This window comes from Furipterus horrens, unplaced genomic scaffold (genome assembly GCF_987537825.1).
Source record: "Furipterus horrens unplaced genomic scaffold, mFurHor1.1.pri manual_scaffold_1, whole genome shotgun sequence".
Taxonomy (NCBI): Eukaryota; Metazoa; Chordata; class Mammalia; order Chiroptera; family Furipteridae; genus Furipterus; species Furipterus horrens.
The window spans coordinates 124,309,570-124,327,933 of NW_028327171.1; the positions used below are offsets into that span (position 1 = coordinate 124,309,570).

Consider the following 18,364-nt stretch of genomic DNA (forward strand, 5'->3'; position numbering starts at 1 on the left):
TTGTTCTGAGAACATCTAGAAGCTCTAATTGATTGTTCCAGAAACATCACATCTTTATTTTCATTTTCCTAACACTTAATAAGCACATTAAATGCATAAAATGGCATAATCAGCCCACTTCAAAGGGCACCTAGCAGCTGTGCACCTCACAGTGATCCAGTCCCTTCACACCTTCATCATTGGTGGGATCTGTTGGGTTAGATCAGAAGCAAAGGCATCTAGTACTGTGTCTGGCACCTGTAACACCTGACAGTCACTGAATTTCATTTGTCCCGGTCTTGTCTTCCCTGCATTTGATCAGGGCTACTTCCCATTGTTCCAGAAAGAAAAGTGTTTGTTCTTTATTTAAGAGCTATTTCAGAAAGGAGGCTATTTTGTTACTTCCCAGGATCTCAGCAGCTTTATTTCCAGGAATTTCCTTCTTCATTTTAACCTAAATCCATGTGGTTTTAGTGGGTTTAGAGACTGCTGAAAATACAGAGGCACTAAAGGTAAGATGTAGCCTGGTGTTTGGTCTACTGAATAAAAATAATATTTTCATACTAATAATTTTGCTCTTGTATATTTTTAAGACCATCCTTCCTTTCCTTTTTCCTTCCTTCCTTCCTTCTTGCCTTCCTTCCTTCTTTCCTTCCCCATCTTTTCATCTTTTCCTTCTTTACTTCTCCTCCATTTTGTAATTTAACTTCTTGGAGCCACAACACATGGGCATTTCAAAAATCTTTTATCTTTTTAATAAATGTTCTTCCAGCTCCTACTATGCTCCTGGGGATATATCATGTTGTAAAGTAGACTTAGTCCCTGTGTCAAGAAGTTTATATTGTGATTGGGGAGACAGAAACAAGTGAGGAAACAGAAACAGATAGAAACCCTAATAAATTAGTAATAACAAATAAGTATTTCAGTCTTGTAAGGACTTGGCCAGGGGCAGAGCAAGAGTTCTTCAGCCAAGGAGCAGCCGGGTTGCAGGCCTATGACTAGGCAGCATGGGAGAGTGACCAGGTGGGGTGTTCAGGTCTAGGAGCTGGAGCTGAGGTTTCAGAAGGGCCAATGAGGGAGCAGGCAGGGAACAAACAGACTCTTTTTTTTTTTTTCTCTCTCTCTCTTAAATTCAAATAACTCTCAGAGAAGGCCCAGAGAAGAAATACATTTCAAATATTGCTTGGACATGCCAGCACTGCCCTTTTGATAGCAGAAACAAAAAGCAAATAAGTTGGGAAGGATAAGTATATGTTGTCAAAATCAAAGCAAATAATAGCAAAATGGAAAAGTTCATACTTGAACCACAGGCTCTCAGGGCTGAAGGCTTAGGATGACCTCCAAAGGAAATGGTTCCTTCAGATATATTAAGCATCAAGATTTCTGTGTTCCCGCCTTCTCAGATTTAGCTTTCTCACAGCAAAGACCCAGGATGTGCTCTTCAGAGCCAGGGAAGACCCAATAGACCAGGCTCTTGCCCATGCCTAAGTGTTCTTAGGAAAAAAGGGAGGAGAATTGTAATATGTTCGATAGCTAAATTTTTTTCAGTAAAGACCTCAACTTTTTAAAAAATAGCATGTCCTCTTGTTTTTTGACATTAAAATTGCCTGTCTCTTTCAAAATAATGGTCATAGTGCATAGTACTTTCATTTTTGTTAGCATTTTACTTGGCAAAAAATTTTAAATTAACAACTACCTGTCTGTTCCCAAACCTTAAATTTTCTTCCACAAACTCCTCTGAGGTCATTTGGGGCCACCCCAGGTGGCAATGGTACCATGCTTGCTGCTTCCCAATACCTTCAACCAGAGTAATTCTGATATTTTACATGTTGCAGCTCCAAATTAGATCTCATTTGTGGTACCAAACCAGTTTGAAAAGTTGGACTTTCATCCCAGGGTCTTGCCTTCTCCCGGAACCCTCTCTGTCCTGCCTGCTTTGCCTGCCTCTCCCCTGCACACTGGGTCTCTTGCTCCTGAGTTCTGAATTCCCACCACATACTGGCCCCTAGCACTTGTGCTGGGCAATAATTACTCTTCATGTAGAGCATAATGATATTGTCCAGAACATCGTCTTCAGCCACCTTAAATAGTTCCCTTTATTGCATGTGGTTTGCTGCATATTGAGCACCAGTGAAGCCCCATGGGCTCCATATAGGCATATGTCATGGCTTATCCTGGCTTCTAGTCACGTCTGGTATATCAAGACTTTTTGATTTCAGACATGGAGTTGTCTCTAAAATTCCATTGGCCCGCTCACCCTGGGAAAGTTGACTAATAATAAGTCTGCTGGGAAACAATGCATACTCTAAAATCACAAATCACCTTAATCGCAGTATTACAGCAAGTAATTATGTCTCTAAACCAAAATCTCTCACAAGGTCACCAAAGCAAGATTTAAATTCTAGCCTAGCACTGATTAATGAAGCTGTCTCAGCATATGTAATCTTGAGTGAACTGAATCGCTCTATCTGGCACATAGTAGGCCCTTATGGTTTTAAGCAGGAAAGGAAAAGAGGCAAGGAGTCAGTTTCCCTTTTCATCTAGGAAAAAATATCTAAAGGATTCTTTCTGTATTTGCTTCGGGCAAACAGTATCATTCTATAGTAACCCAAAGGTTTCTAGTAGAGTGCATAGAATTTAATCAGTGCTCACACATACCGGGCAACAGTGTAGATATCTTTACTGAAAAAAAATCAGGCATTGTCTCAGTGCTGGGGACTCTTACCTCAGGAGTGTTTTGATGCTTCCAAGTTGTTTTTATTTTATTTTTTAACATTAGCTTTTTTTTTTAACAGTGTCAATCTGTTTTGTTTTTGTTTTTAAGATTTTATTTATTTTTAGAAGCTGGGGGGAAGGAAGGTAGAAAGAGATAGAGAGAAACATTGATGTGCAAGGGATACATAGATTGGTTGCCTCTCACATGCCCCCAACTGGGAACTGGTCCCATAACCCAGGTATATGCTGTGACTGAGAATCAAACCGGTGACCTTTTGGTTCACAGGCCAACACTCAATCCATGGAGCCACACCAGCCAGGGCCTGAGTTATTTTTGCCTTGTTTAAAAGGTGAGGTTATGTGACAATTGAAGCTAGTTTACTCATTATTGTATTCTTTTGTCTTTGGTGGGAATTTTTAAAAATACACAGAAGTACAGAAAGTACTATAACAGTGTGACTATGTACCTGTTCTTGTTCCATTTATACACAGCCCCCCACTTTGGGGAGGCAGAGGGCTAGAAGATTTTTTCTCCCAAACAAATTTCAGTAACTGATTTTGAAAGGGAAAACTTTATACTTAACTTTTCTAGTATAATAAATGTTACTTAACTTCACCTTTTTCCTCTTCCTACCCCCAGAAAAAATTAACTACATCCCCCTCCAAAAAAAATGTGCTCCAAAAATATCGGAGCACCTTGATTCTGACAGAAGAATTCAGCCTTACCCCCACCCCAAGAGCCTAGCTGTTCCCCAGCTCTGAGTGAAAGATAAGTGTAAACCGTACAGGTAGACTGACATTTGTTTTAGTAAAACCAGGGTCTTTGTAGCCATGAGCCATGATGCTGCCAGAAAGAGCAAAGGGCCTTCAGAAAACTGGAAGCACGGAGGGCCAGGGGGTCTTGGTTGCAGAAGGTTCAAAAGTGAAATGAAGTTTTTCTTCCACACTAAATGAATCTCCAGGGAAGCATTGCTGCTGGAGGCCTGAGCCCTCAAGCTCAGCCTCTCCAGGCTGTTCCCACTACCACCTTCACCTCTCAGTTTAAAGCAGGGCTCCTTGTGTCGTGACCCAGGGAAGGGGTGGAGATTTTTGCTAGCAGGTGAATGTATCCCGAGCTTTCGAGGCCAGTCGGAACAAGTGGGTAGGAAGACACACAGTGGGAAGCCTTTGAAGATGTCTGATGAAGGGAATATAAAATAATGCAAAGGTGACCTTGTACCACTGAATGTCAGTTCCACAGACAGGGGAAGGGGCCAGTGACCTCCCTCAGTGATAATCCTCTGCATATACAGTAATAGATCCCATACAGCTAATTCTTCAGGGGGAGGACGTGTCCCTTAATGTGTATTTCTTATCATGTCATCTGTGAGTTTGTCTTTCTTAAAAGTTAAGGATATTCTTAACCTTCGCTATTGTTAAGAGTAGGAACTTTTCTACTGCTTCTTCTGTGCTCCTTAGGCTGTCTCCAAGGACCTTCCTGCCTTTTCTTCCCTCTCGATAGTAATCCAAGATTGGTACATAAGTGTCTGCTTTCAGCTTCTGTCCCCTTGAAGGTTTCAGAGGTTTCATGAAGTGTTTTGGAGTGACAGTGCCTAATCCTGTCATCCTATTCTCAGTCTGACAGTGCAGACAGAGAATGTCATTAAAAACTTTTGATATTGAAGATCAACATGTTACCAGGAGGTTTCAATACGCTGGTGGCAATGTGCTAGGAGTCTGGGTTAGTTGGTCAAAAGTTGTCTCCAGTGGGACTCAGGGAAAGAACAACAAGACCACGTAAGCTTCGAATGGGTGCTAAGGTAGCCACCACTTATCTGTACACCCTCTCTCTGCTTTTCCTCCAGGAGGGCCGCAAGAACGAGGTGCTACTGTCCAAGGTGAAAGCCAAGGCCTCCTGAAAGTTCCCGGCCATCATCGTATGTCATTGATTTTTTTTTTTTTTTGAACACCATATATCAGCTACAAGATTGTGAAATGGTCCTGAACACTGCAGTGGAGAAATGCAGGTGTAATGATTCCCACACCCTGGATACTTTCTTTCTCCTGTTGGTTTCCATTCCATCTCTGTACTGGTAGTTGTTGATGGAATCAGACAGTGTAAATATTGTGGCTTAGATAACACCCATCATCTCTGCAGAAATGTGGGCAGTATTTGTTCTATGTGTCAATTCAACTTTTATTCCTTTAATAACACTGCACATATGAAGGCACTTGTATTTGTATGGACTCTGAATAAAGAGAAATTCACTTGTTCAGCAAATATTAATTGAACAACCATTGACAAGTAAGCATTGTGAAGATAGAAGTATCAAACACAGTCCCTGCAGTCAGGCACCCAGCAAGTGGGCCACAGGACAGATACAGCCCACCTGACCACAGAGTTTGGTGACCTGAGACGTTTTTTTAGTAAACGAAGGCTTTTAGAGCTAAATGACCATCTCACTTGAGTGTTCCTGGCTTCTCGTGATGCCTGCCAGCAGGTTTCATAGTGTATTAATTAGAAAGAAAATTCTGTGTCTGCTGTTTAATCCTTACATACTACTCAAGTTCATTTCACCAAAAATTGAAAACAAGGGCCTCATATTGATGACTTAAATAAGAATGACACCTTATCATGCTCTAGTTCTCATTTCACTCATAGCCAACATGTGGATGGTCTTGTGCATCCCCCTCATTCCATGTGCATTATACTCTGGACAAGTGGTGTAAGCACTGAGATGAGACACACCATTCACTGCAGTCCAGGGCAGTATGTGATGAATCTCAGAGTGGCAGACAATGGGCAGGTATCCAGAGTTCAGGAGGTGTTGGAGGAGAAAGAGCAGTGGGGTGTGTAGTAATCTAGGAGACTGTGAAGATGGCAGGATTTTGGCTAGATATGAATGGGTCATCATAGCATTTTATTAGGCACAGATAGGTGGGAAGGCTATTTTGGATAAAGACATGACTATGACAAAAAATTCAAAAGGGTGCGGGATGGGCTAATCTCTGCATTTTCTCTTCTAAGAATCATCTCAATTTTTAAAAATTACATGGCTGAGAGAAATACTTAGCAGGACATTTCCAGGGAGAGTTGAGTTTAAATCATCCACCAATTACTACGTTCTGTCCTTTTCTTATTGTTATAGTTTATCTGAAGGCTTTAGAGACTAGTCCTGAAAGATAGCTGTGACCAGCCTTTGGAGGGCCTAGGAGGGAAGCCTGAAGAGTTAACTTTGTCCTCTGGAAATGAACAGTCCATACCAAACACAGAGCTCCTCTTGTCCTGTTGCCCAGGGATCTGGCAACTGAGTCAAGTTCAGGAAGCCCCAGTGTGATGTTTGCACTTCATTCTGCATAAACCTTGCACACATATGAGTCAGTAGGTTTGGACCATAAAATATAAAAGCTTAACCATGTTAGGCAAATGGGTCATTCATTGCCATCACAGGAAGGTCACCATTTTTAGTTCCCTCATGAATAATATGTGATGAAGCACAACTGATGTATAAGAAAACCTCATGCTGGATTAACAGCAGCTGTTGGTTTCTGTGCCAGGTGCCAGGGCCAGAGGCCTGCATGCCCGGGGTGGCTGTTCCCGGAGCTGAGCTACGGACATCTCCACTTAGGCTGGTTCCTCGGCCATGGTCTTTTGTGGATTTTGAAAGGACTTGGTGAAGTTGAAGTAAACTGCCAAAGAACAGGTGAAACTTGGGGGGCAGAAGAAGAAAACAGCAGTTTGTCTGTTTTTAAGTTATTTCAGGTTCTGGGAAGCATCTCTTGTCATCTTGTTGAGAAGTTCATTAACCTACTTCCTAATTAACAGCTTTTTGAGGAGTTAGGAGATTATTTGGATATTTGCTCAAAGGTGGTAAGGATGAGTAGTGGGTGACATTCTACAGTTACGCTAGGCCATCTCTCTATGTTTTTGGGAAATGTATGACATGACTAATCCAAAGCAACCCATAATTAAAGTGGGGAATTTATGCTGAGCTATGTTTTAAAGAATTTTATTTGGCTTAGTTTTGGTACAGGGAGGTCTCAGTTGATATCTCTTCCCTTTTTGTCATCTACAAGGCCTAATACTACTAATAAATTAGTTTCTATTCCTTGAACACATTTTGAATTAGCAGAAGCCAGTCTGGAGAATTCCATGTTTGCTACAGATGACCTACATAGTAGTGGTGCCTTTTTGAATAACAGGACATTACGTGTGCTCTGTAGGCTAAGGAGATGCCCCAGCCCCAATCACTTCAGAAGCCGGAAGGGGTTCCTCCCAGAACCCATGTCTTTCTGTGTGCTCAGACCAAGTATGGCTTGGTGTTCTGCCAAGCCCACACACTTTTCCAGAGCTAAGAAAGAAGGGGGAAGTGTTTGCATCTGGAGGAATGAAGTTTCCCTGGCAAGCACGCAGCTGTCCAGCAGTGGGACAGACTTCCCATGGCTGGTCACTGATGCCCTAGGATTCTCTGCCAGCCTCTGCGTGGGAAGCTACCCTACTCCCACATACGTCTCGTGGAATACATGGAGCTTCTTGGGTTTAAACCAAAATCAGAGCTGCCGTGAGCAGGACAAACTAGAGGAGGCATCTGGGAGACACTTGGTACATGCTTTATCTTTTGTGTAGGTTCAGTCTCTCGTGGATCACTGGAATCAGCTAATAACACTCGAGAAAGGTGCCCCAAAAAGCTCAAGAGCTGCCACATTTAGACATGAAGTGGTCAGCTTCATTTTTTTATGGAGAGCGCAGATTCTAAGTTTGGAGCATATCGTTTTAACTGGGTTCTGGTTTGCAGCCTGTATTCTGTGGGTAGCCAGGTCCTACCAGCATCTACTGAGTCAGACAGCTGAACCAGAAGGCAGAGGGGCTATTCCAGATAGGAGGCCTTTCCGAGGCTCTCAGGACCTCCTGAAGTTGGAGAGGCAGATGGAGGAGGCCTCAGGCAGCCCTCTTACTACCTCACAAAGTGACCTCAAGCTGTAACATCAGTGACCCCATCACCTCTGTAGTGACCAAAGCAAGCCTGTCTAAAAGGACACTTTGGACAGTAGGAGTGGCCTTCTATCATCTCAGCCAGCCTACTCTTTCCCTCTCTCTGGGTGTCTGATGATCAGTGTAAGAGGGAAGGAGACATTCTAGCAATAATTTTTTAAGTTTTATTTTTCAATTATAATTTACATTCAGTGTTATTTAGTATTAGTTCAGGTGTACAGCATAGTGGTTACACAATTATATACTTTTAAAATATTTCCCCCAATATTACCAGTACCCACCTGATACCATATATAATTATTAAAATATTGACTATATTCCCTATGCTGTACTTTACATCCCCATGACTATTTTATAATTACCAATTTTGACTTCTTACTCCCTTCACCTTTTTCATCCCATTCCCCAACACCCCTCCCCTCTGACAACTGTCAGTCTGTTTCAATTTTGTTTATTCTGTTCTTTAATTCCACATATAAGTGAAATCATATAGTATTTGTCTTTCTCCAACACACTTACTTCACTTAGTGTAATACCCTCTAGGTCCTTCCATGGTGTCAAAAATGGTAACATTTTGTTTTTTTCATATGCCTGAGTAATAACCCATTGTATAAATGTACCACAACTTTTTTATCCACTCATCTACTGATGGGCAGTCGGGTTGCTTCCATATCTTGCCTATTGTAAATAGCACTGCAGTGAACATACAGGTGCATATATGTCAAATTAGTGTTTTAAATTTCTTCAGTTATATTCCCAGAAGTGGACAAAAGGCAGTTCCATTTTTAGTGTTTTGAGGAAGTTCCATACTGCTTTCCACAGTGGCTGCACCAGTCTGCAGTCCCACCAACAGTGCAGTAGGGTTTCCTTCACATCCTTGCTTATGAGTTCTTTATAAGTTCTGGATAATAACTTATCAGATGTATCATTGGCAAATGCCACTTAATTCTCTTGGTTTCCTTTGCTATGCAAAAACTTCTTAGTTTGATGTCTCATTTAGTTTTTCTTGTTCCCTTTGCCCAAGAAGATAGACAGTGGAAATTCAGTTCTTGAACTTAAATCATTCTGGAAACTGTTTAAGAAGCGATTTGTTCAAAAACCAAATCTCCTTTGTCACCTGAGAGACTCATGACTAATACAGGTATCAGCATGAATGAAGGGAACCGATTTCTGAATATTATGTATCCCACTACTTTACTGAATTAATTTATTAGTTCTTGTAGTTATTTGGTGAAATTGTAACCAAACTAGTGGGGTCCCACCACCTGCCGCCCATAGGCAATAACTGGAGACAGAGTATGATGGAAAGGAAAATGGAATTTTTATTTACTCATAGACAATAGATTTCTTGATGCCCATCCCCACCTCCGCTGCTTGAAGAGCAGGAAGGCTGCTGGTGGATGACTGCTGCCACCACTTTCTGCAGCTCCATGTGTGGGGGAGGGGCACAGGGCTTGTTACCTGGCCAGGCAGCCTCCTGGGACCTGTGGACCCAAATTTCCTCACCTCCACCCCTGCTGCCACATTCTTACCAGCCTTGCTCCCAGCACCAGCAGTGCTGCTGGTCAGGCCCAAAGCGCTCAGGGAGGTGCGCGGGGCCTGACTCCCCAGCTGCACCGGGACCTGTAGCCGACTGGCCCGCACTGGCATAGTCTATGGGCACCAGCAGCTACCACGGTTTCGCACCTGGGAAGGGAGTGCGGGGCTTGTCAGCCTGAGCCTCCCAGAGTACACCGGTCCAAGCCTCCCTGAGCCCAACTCCCTGAGTCTCCCCCCAGCCCTCCTACCCAAAGCCTGCTACACTCTGGGACAGACAGGCCCTGGAGCACTGTGGCAGGGGGCACTCAGAATCTCTCTAGATAGGTCCTAGGCTCAGGAAACTCAGGCCCCAGCTGAGGACCCACCAGAGGGCGAATGAAGGTGCAGAAGTGCTATGTTTGCATGTGCTCTACCTTTTAAAGACACACAGCAGTGGAAGTACTTGGGAGAGTATGTCCCTCCCATCCAATCACCTTCCTAGCTTTTGGCACCAGCCTTTCTGTATCATGGGCAGTCCTGGTTGCTGAGGAGAAGCATGTATGCGTTGTCTTGGGCACTTTCCCACCCCCCCATTTCAGGGTGGGTCCCCTCATTACAGAATCTTTATGGTTTTCTACATACAGTATCATGTCATTTGCGAATAATGACAGTTTTACTTCTTCCTTTCCAGTTTGAATGCCTTTTATTTCTTGTTCTTGTCTGATGACTGTGGCTAGGACTTCTAGTACTATGTTGAATAAGAGTGGTGAAAGTGGACATTCCTGACTTGTTGGTTTGTCGTAATGTGACCTTTATTACATTGAGGTATATTCCCTCTATTCCCACTTTGCTGAGAGTTTTTATCATAAATGGGTGCTGGATTTTGTCAAAGGTTTTTTTGCATCTGTTGATATGATCATGTTTTTCATCCTTCATTTTGTTTATGTGGTGCATCACATTAAGTGATATGTGGATATTGTACCAACCTGCATCCCAGAAATAAATCCCACTTGATCATGTTCTATGATTTTTTTTAATGTATTGCTGAATTAGGTTTGCTAATACTTTGTTGAGGATTTTTGCATCTGTTTTTAGCCTTTTTATTTTTTTTCCTTTGTAGTGTCTTTATCTGGTTTTGGAATTAGGGCAATGCTAGCCTCATAACATGAGCTTGGGAGCCTTCCATCCTCTTGAATTCTTTTAAATAGTTTGAAAAGGATACATGTTAGTTCTTCTCTGAATGTTTGGTAAAATTCGCCTGTGACCTTTGAGGCCATCCAGTCTAGGACTTTTGTTTGTTGGGAGTTTTGTCATTACTGCTTCTATTTCATTAGTTGTAGTTGGTCTATTCAGATTTTTTGTTTTGCTCTTCAGTTTTGGGAGATTGTACATTTCTAGGAATTTATCCATTTCTTCCAGATTGTCCAATTTGTTGATGTATAGTTCTTCATAATATTTCTTATAATCCTTTATATTTTTGTGGTGTCAATTGTTACTTCTTTTTAATTTCTGATTGTATTTATTTGGATCCTTTCTCCTTTTCTTCTTGATAAGTCTGGATGAGGTTATCCAACTTATTTATCTTTTCAAAGAACTAGCTCTTGGTTCATTGATCTTGTTTTTTGTTTTTTTTGTTTTTAGCTAAGTGCAGTTTTATTTTTTCATTCGCCAACTTTTACAAAGGAACATCATTTTGCTGTTCCACGATTCACCCATTTTGCTGTTCCATTGCTTGACCTCTTGTATGTGCCCTGGCCAGGGATCCAACCTGCAACAAACCAACTGATCACCAGCCAGGGCAATTTTTTATTTTATTATTATTGGGGGGAGGAGGGTGAGTATATTTTATTGATTATGCTCTTACAGTTGTCCCAATTTTTCCCCTTTGCATCCCCTCTGCCCAGTTCCTCCCTTCCCTCCAGCAGTCCCCCACCTTCCTTAGTTCATGTGCATGGGTCATGCATATATGTTCTTTGGCTTCTTCATTTCCTTTACTATTCTTAACATCCCCTATCTATTTTGTACTTACGAGTTATATTCTTGATCACTGCACCTCTTCCCCCATTCTCCCCATTCCCCTCCCCACTGATAACCCTCCATATGATCTCCATATCTATGGCTCTGTTCCTGTTCTGGTTCTTTGTTTAGTTTGTTTTTGTTCTTTTTTTGTGTGTTGTTCATTTGTTAATAGTTGTGAGTTTGTTGTCATTTTACTGTTCATAGTTTTGATCTTCTTTTTTTTCTTAAACGTGTCCCTTTAACACTTCATATAATTAGGGCTTGATGATGGTGAACTCTTTTAGCTTTACCTTGTTCTGAGAAGCACTTTATCTGCCTTTTCATTCTAAATCATTGCTTTACTGAATAGAGTAATCTTGATTGTAGGTCCTTGCTTCCCATCACTTTGAATACTTCTTGCCAGTCCTTTCTTGCCTGCAATAGTTAGGAAAAGAGTTTGTATCTCTCAGATCAGCCACGACCTCCAAAGGGTTCAGGAAGTTTTCGGTCATCATTTCTTTAAAAAGGTTCTCAATCCCTTGCTCTCTCTCTTCTCCTACTAGTACTTCTACAAAGCAGATGTTGTTACACTTGATGTAACCCCTAAGGTTCCTCATTTTTATTTTTACTTTTTTTGCTGCTGTGTTTAGGTGTTTTCTTCTACCTTGTCTTCCAAATTGCTGATTTAGTCCTCTACTTCATCTGACCTAATGTTGATTTCTGTAACCAGACAACTAGTGAAGTGTTACCACTCACTGCCCATAGGCAGTAACTCCAGACACAGAGTCTGGTGGAAAGGAAAAGGGATTTTTAAAAATATATACACAAGAGGTTTCTTGATGGGTGCCCCCTGCCCCCACCGAAAGGGCACACAGGCAGCTAGCGCATGGCTGCCACATGGCTTCCCACGGTTGCACACATGGGGAAGAGATGTGGGGCTTGCTGCCTGGCTATGCCATCTCCAAGGACATGCCAGCGTAAGCCTTCTGCCCTCTCACCCCACAGCATAGTGCCTGCAGGGCCTGTCCCCCACCTTTGCTGGGTCCATACCTGATAGGCCTGCACTGGGGTAGGCCATGGACAGGCAGCAGCCACTATGGCCTTCCATCTGGAGAAGGAACACAGGGCTTGCCCGCCAGCCACACTTCCTGAGCACACCGGCCCAAGCTTCCTTCCCTGCCCTCTGACTGGAACCTGCTGCACTCCCAGCCAGGCAGGTCCTGGAGCACCCAGACAGGGACATGAGGAATCCTGCCAGCTCAGTAATCTCAGCCCCCAGCTGAAGACCCACAAGGCAGCAGATGGGGAAACAAAAATGCATGGTGTTTGTGTGTACTCTACTATTTTTTTAAATTTTTATTTATTTTTAATATGCTTTATTAATTATGCTATTACAGTTATCCCAATTTCTTTTCCCTTTGTTCTCCTCCACCCAGTGATCTCCTTCCCTCCAGTTGCCCCCCCCTTAGTCCATGCCCATTGGTTGTGCATATAGTTCTTCTTAACATCTTCCTATCTACTCCACTCCCTTCTACTATGCTTCTTAATTTCTGGACCATCTCCCTCCCTTTTCCCCTTCCCCCTTCCCCCTCCCCACTGACCTCCCCCCAATATGTTCCCCACACCTATAATTCTTTTCCCACTCTCGTTGCCTACTTAGTTTGCCTTTGTTTCGATTCCCTAGCTTCTGTTGTTGGTTGTTGTGATACAGTTTTCATTTTAATGTTCATAGTTTTGATCCTCTTTGTCCTAAACAAGTCCCTTTAACATTTCGTATAACAGTGGTTTGGATCTGATGAACTCCTTCAGTTTTACTTTGTCCTGGAAGCACTTCCTCTGCCCTTCTCTTCTGAATGACAGCTTCGCTGGATAAAGTAATGGTGGTTGTAGGTTTTTGCTTTTCATTACTTTGAATATTTCTTGCCAGTCCCTTCTTGACTGCAGAGATTTTGGGGTTTTTGTTTTTTGAGAAATCAGCTGATAGTCTTATTGGGACCCCTTTATACATAATTCTGTTCTTCTCTCTTGCTGCTTCTAAGGTTTTCTCTTTATCCTTAATTTTTGACATTTTGATGATAATATGTCTTGGTGTGGTTCTCCCTGGGTCCAGATTTTTGGGGACACTGTGCTTCCTGGACCTGTAAGTCTATTTCCTTCCCCAAGTTAGGGAAGTTCTGCTTCATTATTTTTTCACATAATTTTTCAATTTCTTATTCTTCTTCTTCACCTTCTGGCAACCCTATGATTCAGATGTTGGCCCACTTATAGCTGTCCCATAGGTTTCTGAGCCTCTCCTCATTTTCCTCACTTTTCGTTTCCTCTTTCTGCACTGGTTGACTGTTCCTTCCCTGTGTTCCAATTTGTTTACTTAATCCCTGGTTTTCTTGCCCTCACCACTAGTTTCATGTTTTTTTGTTCATTTCAACAGGACTAGCCTTCATTCCTTCCCCATCTTGTTTAAGATCTGCGGTCATGTCTGTAAGCATTCGTATAACCAAAGGTCTGAACTTTGCCTCAGAAAGATATCCTATCTGCTGATCCATTAGATCAGATATTTGCTGTCTGGTCAGCTGCACGATTGGGATCTCTATCATGATCTGTGCCATCCTGACAGTTTTGTGTTTACCTTTGCTTCCTGGGCAGGGCTGTCACACCTCCTGTGCTACAGGGGGCGGAGCCCTGTGCACTTGTCACTACTGGGCGAACCTTCTCACCATGCTGTGGTTTTGTATGGGGGTGGGGGGGGTCCAAGATGGATTCTTGCCGTTTACTCTCCGCTGAGAGACCAGGAGCTTCTTCCACCATCCCCACCCCCTCCGGCCTTCACAGTCTGAGACTACGGGGGTCTGTCTTCACTGGCATTGGAATCTTGAGCTGACGGGTCTGGTCTGCAGCTGGGGGTGCTCCCCAGGTGTTTCTCGCCTCTTTTTAAATATGAGTGTCTGTGCTTACTGCTTACTGCTGTCCCACCTCTGTCGCTGAAGCCCCTGCCGCCAGCACAGCTTGACCTCTCCGCCCCAGCTTCACCCTTACGCATCTGGCTGAGCACCATTTCTTTATAACTTCATACGTTGGACTTCCATGGAGCTTTATTTTCTGGAACTTCTGGTTATTTCTGGTTTTGCAGTAGATGTATTCCTTCTTGGTTGTGGAGGGAGACGGAACGTGTTTTCTAGCCCTCCATCTTATCCGGAAGTCTCCATGTGTACTCCACTTTTAAAGACTACTTCCCATAATCACCTGAGCAGTGGAAGTAGATGGAAGGGTATGTCCCTCTCATTCAATCACCTTCCTAGCTTTTGGCACCAGCCATATGTGCCCTTTTTGCTGCGTCACGTACACATCATCCTGGTTGCTGGGACAATGCACACTTGTGCTGTCTTCCGTGCTTTTCCACCCCTCCCCATATCCGGGGTAGGGGGATCCCCTGTTACAATTCCTTCCAATGTATTTTTTATTTCAGATATTGTAGTCTTCATTTCTGCCTGGTTTTTATGGTGTCTGTCCTTTTTTATATTAACTTTCTCTTTAACTTCTTACTGAGTTCATCCATTCTTCTTAGTTTCTTGAGCATCCTTTTAACCATTGTTTTGAATTTTGTATCTGCTAAATTGCTTGTCTCCATTTCATTTAGTTCTGTTAATGGAAATTTCTTATGTTCTTTCATGTAGGGCTTATTTCTTTGTCTCTAAGTGAGGATATTTTTCAGGAGAATCATTGTGGGGCATTGGTCCTACATGTCTTGCATTCTCTAGCCATCCTTTAGCCATCTTAAAGTTTCTTGATCCACTCATGCAAGAAGGTATATAAAGTGCATCTTCTATTTGGCCATTTAGTAAATTTTTCCTCTTTTATCTTCAGCTGTAGATAAATGATGAACATACTTCTATGGAAGACTTGCAGAGAAGCTGTCAGAATCCCACAGTGATTCTGTATCTTCCTGTAATCCTAATGCTGACTTTTTATCATTTCTGTTCTTTTGTGTGCGTGCTCCATCAACATAAGTTAAAAATGCCATTATTTGTTTGCTCTGTGGAGCACTTTCAGTCATATCAATACTATTTTGTTGTTTTCTAATTGCTAGCTTTGTTGCTTCTTCCTTTGTAAGACCAATGGCTGCTAAAGACATGAAAGAAGCTGAAGGAAAGGCAGATGAGAAAAGCCTTGGACTTTTATTATTTGTTGGGAAGGTTTCAACCCATCTTCCTTTTCACTATGAAAATTATTTTCCTCTTACAAGATCCTAGTGTCCGGTTTTACAATGGGGTATTTTGCTTCTGTGTTTTTCTTGTATTGCTGAATAGCAGTCAGCTTTGCTAGGCTTGGGTTCACGACATTCCTGGTATCAAAACTGGAATCTTCGTTGTCTGATGCAGGCCATGGATCATCATTGCCAGGTTTGCTGGAAAGCCTCCTTAAAGTGTCTGCTTCAGAACTGTCATCTACAAGATTGCTACTTTCAAAAGTCTTCTTAGATCCTCTTTCTTCTTCATATTCAGAAGTTAGTTGGTGATTGCTCCAAGGCTAAAATGAAGGGACAAAAATGAAGCCTCTTGTAACACTTAGGTATTACATAGTTAGAAGTTGCTAAAAAGGCCTCTAAGCATCTCTCCACCCCAAGTCACCACAGTCTCCACCATTTTCAGGCCCAGCAGCCTGGATATCCATTGGTGAGTAGCCTGTGCCCTGCGCTATGTCCACCTGCCTCCGTGTGCTAGCAATAAGTTCTAACTGTTACTTTGGCTAAGTCTGAGGTGTAGATAATTGGCTTGAAACGCACTCTGAGGAAGATCCTTTTAAGGACATGCTTTATAATTTACTCATGGCCAGTGTTGGCCTCAAGGTAAAAGCACATCTTTCTACAGAGCAGTACTGTGAAGAGCCCAGTAGAATGAGGCACCTGTTGTCTGTCTATGTGGCTGGGCACTCACCAAATTACATGCTTTGTGCAATGTATCTTCAGCATCCCCCAGTTCAGAGCATTCCTTCAGACAGCACATGGTAATAGGCTAAAAAATGCTACACAAAAAAACATCACCATGGTCTGACCTCACAAATAAATATGTAAAAACATTAGAAAGGGTTTAGTAGCTGTTCTGCAGCCTGTTGGAAAACATGGGGATACTCTAGGTTCTCCATGCCAGCCTACGTCAATTCCTCAAACAAGCCAAGCTCACACCTGTCCATGGCCAATGCCCTTGCTGTTGCCACACCTGGATCACTCTCCCGCCAAGGTTGTGGTCTTCCCTGACCACCTCATACTTGTACAGATTCATTCAGTGTCAGCCTACCCACCTAATCACATTCTACCCTTTCCCTGCTGTCTGTCTAGATGGCTCTTGCTGGAACTGTTTGGATCATAGTCCCTTGTGAGGGCTGTTGCCTGCTCCGCCCTCCAGAGTTTTAAGAGCAACACAAGCAGGGACCTTGCCTGCATTATGCACCACAGTCTTCCCAGCATCTGACTGGCCTGGGGAATCAGGAAATTCTGGTTGGATTAAATAGCTTCAAATTGCAACTTTGAATCCCTATACTAGCCAAGTTTAGATTTTAACCTTCCATCTAATTTATCCTTAGTTTGAGAACAGGTAGACAATTAATTGAGCAGCTTTAGAGAATCATACAGTGTATTTGTTATACTCTGACCTTGAAGATTGGGATGAAAAAAGTGTCAAGAGATTTCATATTTACCTTTTACAGATTTTTTTTCTCTCCTTGTAGGTGGGGGGGAGAGGAGGGAACACACTAATGTCAGAGATTAGATCACAAATATGTTCTGGCTCCAAAGTATGTCATGAATCTGAATGTAACTTGACTGGTTGAATGACTCAGCCATATGAAACCAAGAAGTGGAAAGCAGCACTCATGACAGAAGTATGAATTTTACAGCCTCTGGAGGGCAGTTAGACAATATTTCTCAAAAGTGCAAGTGCACAAACCTTTCAAGCCAGCAATACTACTTCTAGCAATTTTTCCTGTGTAACAGGATTTTCACTATAGCATTGTTTGTAATAGCATAAAGTTGGCCTCTATCACCATCATAGGGCAATGGTTAAGTAAATTACAGTAAATCCATACAATGGAATAGTAAAAGAACAGAGCCATTCTGTATGTCCTTTCATGGAATGGTTCACAGGATGGATGGGTGGATAATTTGGGGGAAAGAAGTTAATAGTACACTAGTGTTTGTTTATAAAAAGAGGAAGGGGATTGAGAAAAAATATGTCTGGGGGTATATCTGTGTGTGTGTGTTTATCTTTGTCTATACCCACAAATGTACACCAAGCATATGTGTGTGCATATGCCTAGGATATTTCTGGGAGGATACACAGGAACCTGGTGGCTTTGGTTCCCTCTGGGAAGAGGGGCGGGAATTACTTTTCACTATATACCTTTTTATACCATTTGAATTATGTACCATGTACATGTATTTGTTCAAAAAATAAAATTAAGTTTTAATGTGGCTTTTTTAAAAATAGAAGACAAAAGATTCTCATTTAGCAAATCTTCTTTCCTTAGGAGTTTAAAGTCCTTGAACCAAAAGTAGTTTAACTCTGCATTTCTTGAGTCTTGAAGGTGAAAAGACTAGGAGAGTGAAAAGGGCTGTCTTCTCCTGGTAGAACAGCTTTGGGGAGATGAAGCAGCGATGGTCCTGCTCTGATGGTGAATATGTTAGGGTAATGAGGAGGGGGAGGGAGGGAAAGGACTGTGAAGTGGCCACCCCCGGGGAACAGACTAAGGCTGCTGCATGGTTGCCTCTGTCTCATGAGGATCATAGCACAGCCAGTGTTCTTCTGGCTTTTGGGGTTGAAAGTGTAGAGGTGGTACCTCTGAGTCATGGTCCAGGAGAAGCTATTAACAGTCTTCAGAAGCCATGACTGTCCTATGTGGAAACCAGCTGTGGGTGCTCCTAACCAGCAGAACTCTGATTTTGTCCCGTTTGGGTGGCTGTGTCCTAGGAGAGGAATCATGACAATTGTTCTAAGACAGTCATAGAAATCCTATTTCTCTTTGCCAGGAATTGGTTTACACATGGGTATCTTACCCACTTATGGCCAGTACTTGGTACAACAGATGGTGGTCAATAAGTAGTCCTCTTAAAATTTATTCCTAATTGTGTATTTTAGGAAAGGAGGTATAGGGGAGAAAATCATTAACACCTGGTGTCTTTCAACCAAGATG

The 18,364-nt window shown here is 42.5% G+C and overlaps 1 protein-coding gene across 3 annotated transcripts in view; it reads left to right on the forward strand.

Annotated features, from left to right (window-relative positions):
- The window catches only part of CCDC93 (CCC complex scaffolding subunit CCDC93), a 104,157-nt gene extending 99,517 nt beyond the window's left edge, over positions 1 to 4,640 (forward strand). For all 3 annotated transcript variants that reach the window (XM_090279390.1, XM_090279393.1, XM_090279387.1), the window contains one exon: positions 4,539 to 4,640. In XM_090279390.1, the coding sequence (XP_090135516.1) occupies positions 4,539 to 4,592 (54 nt within the window). In that variant the 3' untranslated portion in view covers positions 4,593 to 4,640. The remainder of the gene's footprint in view (positions 1 to 4,538) is intronic.
- The last annotated feature ends 13,724 nt before the right edge of the window (positions 4,641 to 18,364 follow it).